Raw genomic sequence first — 14,643 nt, 5'->3', positions numbered from 1 at the left:
AAGGTGTATGTAACCCGTCAGTTAACACGCTGTGTTAGACTGTCACAAGTGGTATGTCTAATTCAGGATCTCGTGACAAGCCCCCAATCTGTAAGTGATTTCAATCCGGCACTCACCTAAGTCAAGGCCTAGCGTGTAATGTACAATTGAAATCCTTATTTATTTGTGTCTAAAAGTTCTTTTATTCTGAACGATGTACCACTCATATCACGCCCCTCTCTTGGAACCCCCCCCTGGTCACACTGAGCCAGGAATCAGGCTGGTTTGCAAAGGTAAAATATTTATTTATGTAGTTACAATTTAATCACACTATGTTTAATGGGTATACAATAATCACCAAAGGGGTGATGTAACACTAAGCAATCTCTTTAATGCACATGGAGCAATAGTGAGCAAAACAATTCAGCACAGAAGAACAAGTTACTTACCAACTGTAACGTTCTTTCGACTGGATGGTCCTCCCACATATTCCTCATATTGCGATAATTCGTTATTGCCAGCTTTGCTGCTTTGGAAAAAAATATTCGGCAGAGGGCGCTGTGCTCGAGGTCGTGGCGTCGATTGTCCCTCGACGGGCTCCATTCCGTGTCAATGCCACTGTTGGTATAAGTAGCTTGAGCCGCGCCCGTTGGCTTCAGTTCTGTTTTTTCGAGGAAATACTCGTGGAACATCCAGGCGTATGCTGTGACTGATAGGCCCATCTTGAGAGGAAAGTGTATGAAAACGTATACTGTACTGCGGGGTAGGCTGGGAGGGTCGATGAGGAATACGTGGGAGGAACATCCAGCCCCATGCTGGAGAACAACAGTTACAGGTAAGTAACTTGTTCCTTCTCCAGCATGGGGTCTGGCATGCTCATGAATATAAGAATACATAGCAGTACACACATGCACAACCACGGGAGGTGGCAACAGGCTCAACATTAAGCAATACAAAAAACTCAACATTAAGCATTTCTTACCTCCTCACCAGGCTCACCTTAAGCGAACAGGTTGCGCAGCCTGCTTGGCCGACCCTGGACTCCTCCCTGGAGTCCCGATCGACGCAGTAGAATCTCGTGAAGGTGTGTGTCGACCTCCATGTCGCAGCCCTGCAGATGTCGAGCAGGGGCACACCAGATAGGAACGCCATGGTAGCAGCGATCGCTCTGGTCGAGTGGGCTCTCGGACCAACCGGTGACAGTACATGATGCAGCCGGAGAGCCATCTGGAAATGGAAGCCTTCGAGAGAGCCTTTCCTTGATTCACAGGTCCAAAGTTTACAAACAGCTGTGATGTCTTCCGAAAACTCTTCGTGCGGTCCATGTAGAACTTCAGCGCTCAAGCTACATCCAGCGAGTGCAGAGTCCTCTCAGCCGGCGACGAAGGCGACGGGAAGAAAACTGGAAACTCCAAGGGTTCGTTGAGGTGGAAGTCCGTCGGCACCTTGGGCATGACGGAGGGTTGCGTCCTCAGCACCACCCTCGTGTCGTGAAAAGTCAAGTATGGTGGCTTGCAAGATAGGGCCTGGATCTCTCCCACTCGTCGTGCGGAGGTGATGGCCACGAGAAATGCTGTCTTCCACGACAGAAACTTCAACGGTGCCAAATGCATTGGCTCAAATGGGGCCCCCATGAGCCTGGTCAGCACCACGTTGAGCTCCCACGCCGGGGCATGGGCTTTCACCGGCTGGAATGATCGGAACAATCCTTTCATAAATTCCTTCACCAGCCGATGAGACCACAAGGACGCCCGTCATGTAGTTCTGGTATATCGTGAGATGGTGGCCAGATGTATCTTGATGGAAGTGTGAGCTAGTCCAGCCTTGGCCAATGACAGTAGGTACGGCAATACTTGAGGGGCCGTGATCCGCAGAGGGTTAATCTTCTTTCTGTGCACGGCACCAGACAGAGAACCTCTTCCAGTTATGTCTGTAGCACTTGAGAGTTGAGGACGCCCTGGCCTTTGCAAGATCCTCTCTGCAGTCGGCTGGGATGTCGTACCCTCCAAACTCGAGTGCTGCAGGAGCCAGGCCTGCAAGTTCAGCGACTCTGGGTCGTGATGAAGAATGGCGCCTCCTTCTCTCGAGAGAAGATCTGTGTCTGTCGGCAGCTTGACTGGTGTGGATGCTGACAGGTCCAGAAGGTCCGGGAACCAGATCTGTCTCGGCCACGCTGGTGCGACGAGGATCATCCTGCACCGGGACCTCTTGAGCTGGTTGATGAGCCGGAGCAGCAACAGCAGCGGAGGGAACGCATAAAGAAATAGGCCGCCCCAGGGGAACGAGAAAGCATCGCTCATGCTCCTCGGCTGGGGGAACCTGCTGGCGAACCTCCGGCACTTGGAGTTCGCCGCCGTCGCGAAGAGATCGATCTGGGGTTCACCCCATCATCGGAAGAGTCGATCCACTTGGTCCTGGCGTAGTTCCCACTCGTGGCCCGAGCGCAGCTCTCTGCTGAGTGAGTCGGCAATGGTGTTTTTTATTCCTGCCAGATGAAAAGGCACCAGAAACATCCCTTGGGCGACGGCCCAATGCCACAGATCCTGGGCTTCCTTGGATAGGGCAGGGGATCTGGTTCCGCCCTGCTTCCGGATGTAGAACATCGTGGTGGTGTTGTCGGTGAAGATCCTCATCACCTTGCCCTTGAGGGACGGAAGAAAAGACCTGAGGGTCCAGAACACTGCGCAGAGCTCCAAGATGTTGATGTGGAGTGACTTCTCCTCCGGGAACCAAAGGCCTCTCGCGTGAAGATCTCCGGAGTGCGCTCCCCAACCTTCCAGGGAGGCATCCGTCGTCACCGTCACCTGGTGAGCTGGGGTCTGAAAGTCCGTGCCCGCCGACAGATGAGAGCGGGTACCCCACCACCGGATCGCCTGACGGAACATCTCGTTGAGTGGGATCCTGTCCTCGAAGCTGCCCATCGACTGGAATCAGCGGGCGTCGAGGAACTCCTGCAAGAGGCGCATCCAAAGCCTGCAAAGGCGCACCAGATAAATGCAGGAGGACATCATGCCGAGGAGGGACTTGATCGATCTTACCCTGGCCATGTCCGTGGCCAGCAGACATTGCACCTTGCCCAGGATGGTCCTGGTCCTTTCCTCCGACGGCGAGGCCAGCCACGCCACTGTGTCGAGCTTGGCTCCCAGAAACAGGGCGACTTGCGACGGCACCAGGTGGGATTTTGGAAAGTTGATGGAGAACCCCAGGTCCGTGAGCAGCTGGACGGTCTTCGCAGTGTGCTCCACGGCGAGCTCCCTTGTCCTTGCCCGGATGAGCCAGTCGTCCAGGTAGGGGTAGACGTGGATCCCCTGCAGGCGCAGCCACGCCGCCACCGGTGCGAGGCACTTGGTGAACACCCTGGGTGCTGACTCCAATCCGAACGGGAGGGCTTTGAACGGTCCAGTCCATGTAATCTCTCCCCTTCTTTTCCCAAATGAGGAGGAGGATAGAACGTTGGTAAAATAATTTTCTGTGAAAAAATGGAAGTCGTAAACTACTTTCGGTAAGAAAGATGGTTTAACCTTAAGAACTACCTTATCCTTGTAAAAGATGGCATATGAAGGTTTACATGAGAGAGACTGTAGTTCACTAACCCTGTGGGATGATGTTAAGTAGGAACAAGAAGGACAGTTTTTAGTGTTAAAAGCCGCAATTGACAGGAGTGCAGAGGCTCAAATGGTATACAAGTTAGGAATTTAAGAACTAAGTTTAAATCCCAAGTTGGAACATGAAACAGTATTGGTGGATATACATTGGTAAGTCCTTTCAGGAAATGTATGATTAATGGAATTTTAAAGTAAGAAACCTCTTCCGAGGAGTGCTTAAAAATGGACAGCGCAGCAAGATATCCTTTGATTGTTCCGCTCTGGAGCCCCAGATTGGCTAGATGTAACAGGAAAGAAAGCACCATTGGGGTGCCACATTGAAAAGGGTCCACATCCCTATCTTTGCACCAGTTACTGAACTTGTTCCAACGACACTGGTACAAGGATTTTGTTGCAGGCCTTCTGACCGAAAGCAAAATCTCCATTACGTCATCCGGAAGATCCCTATCCTTGTATCTCAACCTCTCAGAAAACATGCATGTAGGATGAGTGTCTTGACCTCTGGATGGAGAACCCGACCTTCCTCTTGCGAGAGAAGATCCTCTCTTTGTGGAAGACGTACTGGAGGGCAGATGGACATGTCCAGAAGGTCCGGGTACCATGTCCTCCTGGCCCAGTCCGGGGCAATTAGGATCATGGTTTTCCTGAACTTTCTCAACCTCCTGATTATTGAGGAATCACGGGGACTGGAGGAAATGCGTACAGCAGGGGAAAATCCCAATCCACCACAAACGCGTCTGCTAGAGCTCCTCTTGGGGGAAATTCCCTTGAGCAATACTGATCACACTCCCGTTTACCGTGGTTGCCAACAGATCCACTTGAGGGGTTCCTCAAAGAGCAAAGGTCTCCAGAAGGACTTCCTGCGCTAACTCCCACTCGTGGGAGACTGTGCTCTGCCTGCTCAGAGCGTCTGCCACTGTGTTCTGCTCTCCGGCTAGGTGAACTACTGATAGAGAGATTCCTTTTCGTATTGCCCAGAACTAGAGCTGCATCGCCTCTCTGCACAGAGGTAGTGATCCTACGCCTCCTCTTTTGTTGAGGTAGTACATGGCCACTGTGTTGTCCGTCATTATCAGGACATTATTTCCCTGTACAGAGGGCAGGAAGGCCTTCAGCGCTAGTCTGATTGCCCTCAGCTCCAACAGGTTGATGTGTAGTTTGGACTCCGATGGAGACCGACGTCCGCTGATTGTCAGATCGCTGGTGTGAGCTCCCCACCCCGTGAGTGAGGTGTCCGTTACTACTGTTATCTCCGGCCATGGTTGCCAAAAAGATTCTCCCTTGAGAATGTTGTCGTTGCAAGCCCACCATAATAGATCCTGAGCAACTGCGCTCGGAACTTGCAGAAGAATTGACATATTCCCCGAGAATTGGGACCACTGAGTTCTGAGGGCCTATTGGAGGGATCTCATTCTCAGTCTGGCCTCTGGCACCAGAAACATGCAGGATGCCATGAGGGCGAGCAACCTCAGAAAATCGAAGGCCGGCTGATGTGGAGAGCTCTTTGCCCGAGGAAGTGTCCAAGACTGCTCCGATAAAGCTGTTGGGATGGTATCATGTGGGACTTCTTGAAATTGAGGGAGACGCCCAGGTTGTGGAGGAAGTGGCAGGTGATCGACATATGTTCCTGAGCTTGTTCTGGCGAATGTGCTCTGATCAACCAGTCGTCCAAGTAGGGGTAGACGTGAATCCCCCCTCTCCTGAGACTCGCAGCCACTACTGCCATCAGCCTGGTGAAAACCCTCGGAGCGGAGGTCAGCCCGAAAGGCAGAACTGGAAACTGATAGTGAGAACCGCCAACTGCGAACCTCAGGTATTTTCTGTGCTTGGGATGGATTGGCACATGAAAATAAGCATCCTGAAGGTCCAATGATACCAACCAGTCTTGGAGTTGGAGAGCCTGAAGGATCTGAGAAAGGGTTACCATCTTGAACTTGTCCTTCCTGAGGAACTTGTAAAATTTTCTTAAGTCCAAGATGGGTCTCAGTCCTCCGTCCTTCTTTGGGATGAGAAAATAAGGGGAGTACCAACCTTTGTTCATCTCCGCTACAGGTACATGTTCTATTGCACCTTTCTATAGCAGGGTTAACATTTCCTGCAAAAGGAGCAGGTCTGGAATTTTGGTAGAGCTGGCTCCCGGTGGATGATCGTGAGGTCTTTCTAGGAAGGGAAGGCAGTAACCTTGAGCTACTGTTTCCAGTGCCCAAGCATCTGAAGTAATGCCCCACCATTCTTTCAGATGCTGAGAGATTCTGCCTCCCACTGGTGTTCTGTATGATAAGACCTCAGAGTGATTTGGAGGCGGCTGCAGGAGCGGCTGAGGGCATAGATGCTGTTCCTGAAGATGGCTTTGTAGTCTTTCCTCGTCCACCACGAGTGACATTCCTTTTGCCCCTTTGAAAAGCCTGTCCTCTTCCTCTACCAACAGAAGAGTAGCATCGAAAAGGGCGACCCGTCCAGGAAAATTAGCCCGCATAGGGTTTCTGAGGCTGTCGCATGGAGGCACTAAGGCATTTAGCTGCCACTTTCCAGGTCTGTAGTTTTTCTAGGCTCTCATCAGCCTTACTACCAAACAGCCTCAAGCCATCAAAGGGCATGTTGAGAAGTATGGTGCAAACTCCGACTTTCTCAACCACGCAAATCTGCGTAGCACTGTGCTTGATGCCATGGATCTGCTAATACTATCAGCAGTATCCAGTCCAGACTGGAGACATTCCCCCATGCCTTCTTCCCGTCTTTGACTATATTCAGGAAGCCTTCCCTTTCCTCGCCTTCCGGAATATGTTCAGCCGCCGCCGAAATGCATACCCACAGGGTATGTGTGAACCTGGTCAGGGTACAGGTGACATTGGTTGATTTCAAGGACCTGCTACCTGAACCTTCTTATCCTCCCTATCCGGAGGTATGGTTGGGTATGCTGTCTGTCTCGAGTAGTAGCAGCCTGAATAACCGACTTTCTGGAGTAGGGCGTCTATTCAGATATTCTGGATCAGAAGTAGACGTTCTGTACTTCTTTGGATGATTTCTGTCTACTACAGCAATGTTATCAGGTTTTTCCCAGTTCCTTTCAACTGTCCTTTGAAGCGCCCTATGGAAAGGGAGAATTGGATCTTTCTGGGGTCCTCTGACTATTATGTCTATCATATCATCTTGCTCAAAAGTAGGTGAGGCTCTTCCCCAACCCATATATTCCATCACCTTGTTCATCAAATTCCTGTACCCTTGTGTATAGGCACGTTACAAATGCCATATCATAGCATATCATACCCTGAGTCTGCATGTTCTGCAGGATCAGGTGCAGCAAACTCCAATTCAGGTGATGTGTCAACACCACTAGCAGAATGTACAGTTTTGCATAGGTCTCATTTTGGTTTCAGGGTTTATAAGTTCCTCTGGAACTTGTCTAGTGCCATATTTTACTCCAAAAGGAGTGACATCTTCATCCTCCGAGCCAGATTCTTCCAAAATTGAAGACCTGGACCTAAATAAATCTGACTTGGGTAAAGGTGTAAACCTTCTCTCTTCCTCCTGATTTTTCGTCGAAGGAATAGGTGTTTTCTTCGAAGGGGTAGAAGGAACCTTCGACCCACTCGACAAAGTCTTCGATAAGGGTGTTGACGATAGTATAGGCTTCGTTGTCAAAGCTGTCAGCGCTGATGGCGTCGACGAAGGTGCACTCGCCTTCGACAACTTCTGCTTTTATGAGGGATCGGAGAAACACTCAATCCTCGAGGATCTCTCGACGATTTCTCAACTCGAGTTTTATGGGTACTACTGGGTTTTACCGCCGTAGTTCCCGACTTCCCTGTGTCGTCCCGTGGAGCGACCGGGGTCTGGCTTTTCTGAGGTTTCTTTGAGGGTGTCAAGGCCGCATTCTCAAAGACCTGCATCATTTTTCTTCTAAAATGTTCCCATTTTGTAGGAGAATCCGATCTTGTTGGACATCGAACCAATTCAGTCGATGTATCGGATAATGACGATGGAGATCTATGTCTCCTTTTTAGTCTTTTAGAAGAAGACGAAGAAGATCATCCCGATCTACTACGAGATCGGGATCTCTTCGAATGTTTTTTATGACGTACCGATTCCTTTGAATCGGACGATTTCTTATGCTTTTTAGACGAGGCCTTCGAAGTGGCCTTTGACGCCTCCCGCCCCACCGCTAACTTACTTTTCCTCTCACTGAGGGCCTTCTCCATTATCGACTGATAGGAGCCACAGTTGCCGGTTCGATAATCTGAACCCAGACACCAAAGACAGATACGGTGAGGATCGGTGATAGACATCTTTGACCCACAGTCGATACACTTCTTAAACCCAGTTTTGGGTGTAGAAGCGGTTGATGATGAAGACATTTTATGACAGAAAATCTCGAAGCGTGGCATTCACGAGAGCGAAGCAATCGGAAAAATGGAACTGAAGCCAACGGGCGCGGTTCGAGCTACTTATACCAACAGTGACGTCGACACGGAACGGAGCCAGTCGAGGGACAATCGACGCCACAAACTCGAGCACAGCGCCCTCTGCCGAACAAAAAAAATTCCGAAGCAGCGAAGCTGGCGATAACGAATTATCACAACATGAGGAATACGTGGGAGGACACAATCCATTCGAAATAATACTTTTGTGTGTGTGTTCAGAATAAATAGCAGTGTGGTTACTATTTCCCCCTGCACACCCCTCAAACGCCCCAATAGGCAATTTAAAGAGATAGGAGGAGAGAGCAGGTATTCAGGAATGGCAGATATCAAACAAATCACAATCCACTTTCACCCCAGCAACACAAGAGAAAAACAGAATTTATTGGCAAGTGGTCAGAATGGTTTTAAAGTTATCTTGAAAATGGATTGGGTAAAAACACTAAATATGGTTTAAATTGCAGAAATTGTTTAAATTCTTATGGGAGATGCTTTGGATAGTTACAGACAAACACTAGCAATGATTTAACACTAAGAAACAATGGGAAATCTAAAAACTGAGGTCGGGAGCAATCAAAAGCTGTTTTACACGTGTCACAATTTCCCAAAACGGAAATTCATGGCAAACTTTTCTGTGCGCGATAATCGCGATTAGGGGAGAACTATATGGATTAGATATGAATTAAAGCTGTGAATGTTAGCTATAAGCAGAAGTTGAAATTATGTTTCTAGCATGGAAACTGAAGAAGTTATGGACGTTTTAGTGGAGGTCGTTTTCCTGACATAGGCGCAAGAATGGGAAGCAGGAATGCACTTTTAAAAGACAAATGGGATTTTTTAAACTGGATTATGACTATAGAAAAAGAGAATGCCACACATCCATCGGTTCCTGGCCAGGGAACCCTTCATGTGGTGGATACTCAATTTCTTTCTGGGATTTACTATAGTTACTCACAACACTAATGACTTATGATTTTAGAAAACAAATGAGAGAAACTCAGCGCAAGAAAAGTTCTGACAATACTATGATTAAGAATTTGTGGATAGGATGAATTGAGATTGGGATGAGACTATGCAAAGTACATATGCTATGTGACACAGTTCTTTCTATAGATACTCACTAGATAGGTTTTTTAACTGAACCATCAGGATTCTGGTCAGGGATTCTGGTCAGGACAGACTGCTGGGCACACCAGACTGGACTGGGTCTGCAATCAGCAAGGTGCTCTGGTCACCGTACGGCAGGACTGGACCGGATCTGCAATGCACTCTGGTCACAGGATGGCTCAGGATGGACTGGATCTGTCATTTTTGGTTCTGATGATAATTGTTTCAGCAAGCAAGCGATACAGCACAGCCTGGCTGTATATATTTTGAAGCTTCCCCTTAGGTGGTGGGATTCTGGTTCTGGAATTTAAGGCCTAGCTGAGAATGGTTCAGCTATAAAATGGGCCGTTCTGCTTTGCCAAGTTTCTGGAGTCTGGAGCAAGTAAGATGGATAGTTATGCGACAGGGTGCTTCGCCAGCATCGGGATAGTGGGTGAATCTGTGTCTTCCCTTGAGTCCTGAGCTGTCTCTATTTATGCTTATGATAAATGGGTGTGTGTGTGCTGGTTTAGCCTAAGCTCGCCCCTTTGCCAGGGATTGGTCAGAGCCTCCTCTCTTCCTTGATAGGAGGAGAAAAACAGGGTGTCACCTTTAAGGTGTGGGTTTACGAGGCCAGGAGTCCACCCCTAGCCTCTTGAACACAAAATCTACTTTTGGTACAATACATATATCCATGTGTGCAACCTCTATAACAATCATACATACAGATTACATATTTTGTGTAGCAGCTACTCCTCCAAACCCTGTCGCTGTAAGATCTTGTGTCTGCTTTTTACAGAATTGTGCCCTTTTTATCTGGAACACAATGTCCAATTTAGGAGCAAATTTCTACAAATGTGCACATTGCGCATGGGTATAAGTCTATGAAGTTGCATGCTTCTATCAAAAATACATTTTGTGTAATATCACATTTTCCACCGTTTCTTCTTAGAACATGTCAGAGTTCCGGCGTCTTTTAAAATTTGCAGCCAATATTTACATTAACAATGCTGTTATTTTTTATGTGTTTTTGACAATTTTACACAGTAAGTTATCAGTCTTTTAAAAATGTGTCTTTCGTCCTTGTTAAGCAACAAATGCTTGTTTGTCTCCGCCTCCTTCTGTCTCTCTGCAGTTCAGAAGCAGTCTCCTTCCAGTTCCTCCTGGGCTCAGGCCATTTTACAACCCTTCATACTTGGCAGTTCCTGTAGCTGGAGGATGTCCATTGTCTCCTTCCCACTGCAGCCCAAATTCTCCTCCCACCCTATAATCATCACTTAGGTGTGATCTCCTGGTGGAGGGAAGCAGAAGGAAGAGGCCTGGCCTCTGTGGGGGAAGCTGTTATACTGGTTTGGTTGCTTTTAGTCAGGCTTGAATTTAAATGTTATTCTGTTGCATTTTTCCTTTGCTTAAAACAACTTGTAATTGCAAAACCAGCAGCTAGAACACTTATTCCAGATTCTAAACCATGGGATTTAAACAATTACAACATAGGTTACTCTCAGTAACAGGCCACTTAGTTTTCAACCGTTTGATTTCAGTTTGTACAAGTTTACAGTTTCTCATGCAGGCTTCTGACAGCTGTCATTCAGGCGGCCAAGGGTACTGCGCCCAGATTTTGACAGATTCCACAGGCAGGGAACTTTGGCTGTGGATGTTTCTTTGATACTTTCAGCTTTTCAGGATATTATAAGTTCACAATGATTTCTTGAACTAAGTGAATTGTAGCACCCAGCAAGAATATTGGATGTTTGAGGGTGTTTTGTACCGGCATTCCGCAGTTTCAGCAACCAAGAAAAAAGGATTTAACAGCAAGATTTTAGATTTCTTTCAGCAAAGCACTGATTTTCCCTCTATGCTCCATTTTTACTTGTGGTGAAGCCCAGCAACATGTTTCAGGAGTGAGATCTCCGTTCCACCACTGACAACATGCATGGTAGATTGGGTAGCCAACTTTTTGGGTTGTAAAGCACGATTTTCAGAGGTTTTGGCGCGCAAAGGGTTTTGCGGCCATTGTGATATTTCTGGCACCATCAGAACACAGGGATGCCGCATGGCAGAGCAAAAGTGGATCAAGACATCCCACAGCGTGTCCTAAAAAGGATTGGTGGTGCTGGCTTAAACGCATGGGCACCTACCATATGGAACTCACTTCCTCTGGATCTCAGGGCATGTGCATCAACGACCCAGTTAAAAAAAACAACTGAAAACGCTTCTTTTTGATAGAGGGATAGATTAAATAAGCACATGATCTCTGCTACAACTCTATAGCACCAAGACCGTTTGCACCCCATTTTTTTTTTTTTTTGCCTGTCTCGTGAGCGCCCTGAGGCATTTGGGTGAGTGGCGTGATATAAAATAAATCATAGATAGATAAATGGAACGTCCTATCCTCACATCTGTCTTGACCCCCAAATTCCTTTTCTATTGAACTCTTTCCTTCTGAGTAGTGAACAACGTTACTTCCCAGATAAATCTGTGTCTTATAATACTCATACATTTTATAACCTGATTTTAGCACTGACCTGTAACCTTTACTCTGGAAAGATCGTTCACATAAGCATCCAAAAGCCAAATCAGGAGAGAAGTATCTGATCAGAATTGACATTTCATATGGTCACCTATACCCCGAAATCTGCTTGACAGGACCTAGTATCAATGTACATGTGGTTGACTTCTACTAAACTAGAGAGGTAGCTGCCACTGACCTGCATTTGGATTTTCTCCCAGTCCGCCTCTGTGAGTTCTGGGACAATGGTATCCTCCAACTGCTGAAGCACAGTCCGACTTGCCGCAACAGAGCGATCGATTTCCAAAAAGAATTCATCAATGTTGGTGTCATAGGATTTCACTAGTCTATTGCTGATTTCTTTAAACTGCAGGGCAATATCAAATATTAATCATCAATTGAACATATTCACTGCCTGTTATTATTGCCACGAAAACCAATACTTCAGATAGATGATATTACATTTATGTAGGCTGTTATTTTGTCCAGTGCTAAACAAGCAAGCTCATGTTTAACAGTGCTGTACAGTTGAAACAAAACATACGAAGGCTTTACGTACACGTGAATCTTGCATAAGGCTGTGCACGTTGTTCTAATATAGATAGATTTGAGATATGTGCAATGGGCATCCAGCTGTAAGTAGTCGGATACAGAGCTACACATGCACTCTGGGTTGTACATATTTAAAAACAGTGATTGCACAGGTGCATGTGGGACCTTACCCAGTACATTAAACATTCTGCTATAGAACTATAGATGACCGTGTCTTTCACAGCTAGTCATTTAGTCATTCTGTCTATAGCCTACATATGCACCTTTATGCATTCCTGGCTGTTGCCCCAACAGGGAAAAAAGCAGATTTGAGGTCGAGGTGTAAAGCAAGTCATTAGGATTACAAACCATTATTTACTTTAATAAACATGCGTTATTCTTGTTTCAAAATAAATAGAACTGTTGGTTTTTTAAGCCTCCTAGAAGCTTTAATCCAACACCTTCCATTTTATTTTAACTAAAGACTATTTAGCTGGAGTGGCCGCTAATTGTCCTCCTGCTTAGCTGCCTCAGAGTGATTTACACGAGCAGCTTTCTGCACATTAGTGTAATTGGGCCATTTGTTTTCACAACATTTGATGATTGGATTTTGCCCATCTAACTGATGTTTGCTGTGAAATACTTTACTTGCTTTGTGGTCACACTTAGAGGTGGGCAGCTGACAGGGACAGCTTGGGACACGAGGCACATTTGAACTTCACAAGAGTATTGAGCCACTGTCCAGGTAAAACATGGGCCAAGCACCATCTCTGCACACATGCTACCCCATCCCAAAATTAAACAGAAAGCTTGCCTGGTAACCCGCTGGAGCGGCCTGGAGTAATCAGTTTCCATTATGATTCATCCCTGTGTAGCCCGCACAAGTCCCGTGGTTGCAAAAACCAGAGATTGATTCATGTGGTAAGGTGAACAGAGAAAAATGCAGGCACCATTTTCTCTGCGTTGCTGGGATTACAAAGTTGAATGTTCCTCGAAAATAAATGTAGTTATCAGCCTCTCTTGCTTACCAAGAGATATTCTGACTCCAGATTCACATGCTAGGAGAGCAGTGTGACCTAAACTTAGACAGGCCATGACATCAAGGCTGCTAGGCGAAGGAAGGGAGACTCTGAACCTACCCATGCACCTTTTGGAATCAAGATGGTGGCAAATCTTTATGTAGGCTCAGGTTAGTCCCCTTCCAAACCTCATAACCACCAACCAGAACCTAATCTGCAACCTGCGCAGCCCTCACTACACAGGTGTACACAATAACAGTAAGCAGCACCACAGGGGAGTGGAGCCCCTGATATATGATGCAGTCAGCTCAGACTGGCAGTATGGGTATGGAGTTGGGGGATGGAGTCTGGTGGAGAGTGTTGAGAGAGAGAGAGGAGGGCTCAGAGGAGAGCAGGGGGAGAGAGCTGGAGGCTGGAGAAGGAAAACAAAGTCCTCAGAAGTAATACATTGTTGGGAAATGGAGGAGGTGGAGAAGGAGAGAGGTGGTTGTGCTCTAGCACCTTCAAGCATCTTTGTGCTAGATGGAATTACCAATAAAATGTCTTAGACCGAATAACTGGACAGACTCAAAGAAGATGGTAAAATACTGCTTTTATCTCAATGAAGGAAAGCAGGGTGAATCATCATTCATCAACTTGATTCATGTAGGATCACAATGTCTTTTTGATTACACTTATAATGCTAGATGCGTCATCTATGACATTATTCTACGGGGCATGTTACAAAAACCTATCGAGGGGTGGGATTGGAATAGGGCAACGTGTATATATAGAATTATACATGGGTTAATATCCCATTGGCTGCCCCTTGTCTGTAGGACACGCTCTGAGCTACTTCTACATACGTAGAACACTGATTACAGCAAAGAATATGGCAGCGGAATAATACTTGCAACATTGTATGCAAAAGTGCATGGCAGGCTTTCTGATTCGCTAGCAACCCAAATCCAACCCTTGACATTCGACTGGCTAGCAGCACGTACATAGAAACAAATCCCAGGTGCATGCAGATACATCAGCTCTCCCCTTGTTTTCCCAATTAGTCTACCCTCTCTCATCGGGAGGCCTCATGCTAATGTCCTCTATTTGAAGATTGACCTTGCCAGTCTGCACTGTCTCTGAAAATTAAAGGTAGTGTAGGCATGCCATTATCTTAGCTTCAAGCCTAATGAATAACCCTTGTTTGCAAGCTCTTCATCAAGTGTTACCAGACTATGAATGTGTCCATTTTGACACTGTATTCAACACAATTTGATTCAATTATACCAAGTGCAGTTACTCCTCTTGGCCTTTAGCGACTTGCACACTCTATCCCATATAAACTTTTTGCACTTTTAATTGTTCAATACTTGGCATCTGTAAATGTTCTTGTTCCTCCTAAACTTAGATAATATGTCCTTCGCACATGGTCTGCTCATTGGACTTCCTCTGTACTTTGCCTTCATCTCTCGAAATAACATCCTTGGTCCTCAGCCAATCTACTCCTCTTTTTCGCA

At 46.7% G+C, this 14,643-nt stretch overlaps 1 protein-coding gene across 5 annotated transcripts in view; it reads right to left on the bottom strand.

The window, feature by feature from the left end:
• Positions 1-14,643, bottom strand: part of RNF32 (ring finger protein 32) — a 567,839-nt gene that overhangs the window by 65,999 nt on the left and 487,197 nt on the right. For 4 of the 5 annotated variants that reach the window (XM_069647959.1, XM_069647960.1, XM_069647957.1 and 1 more), the window contains one exon: positions 11,797-11,964. The exons of the other annotated variant lie outside the window; for it this stretch is intronic. In XM_069647959.1, coding sequence (XP_069504060.1) covers positions 11,797-11,964 — 168 coding nt within the window. The remainder of the gene's footprint in view (positions 1-11,796; positions 11,965-14,643) is intronic. 5 annotated transcript variants of the gene reach the window in all.

The sequence above is a fragment of the Ambystoma mexicanum genome, chromosome 2q (genome assembly GCF_040938575.1).
Source record: "Ambystoma mexicanum isolate Mex_15411 chromosome 2q, UKY_AmexF1_1, whole genome shotgun sequence".
Lineage (NCBI taxonomy): Eukaryota > Metazoa > Chordata > Amphibia > Caudata > Ambystomatidae > Ambystoma > Ambystoma mexicanum.
The sequence above is the reverse complement of the archived record's forward strand: the minus strand, read 5'-3'. Positions and strand labels throughout refer to the sequence as shown.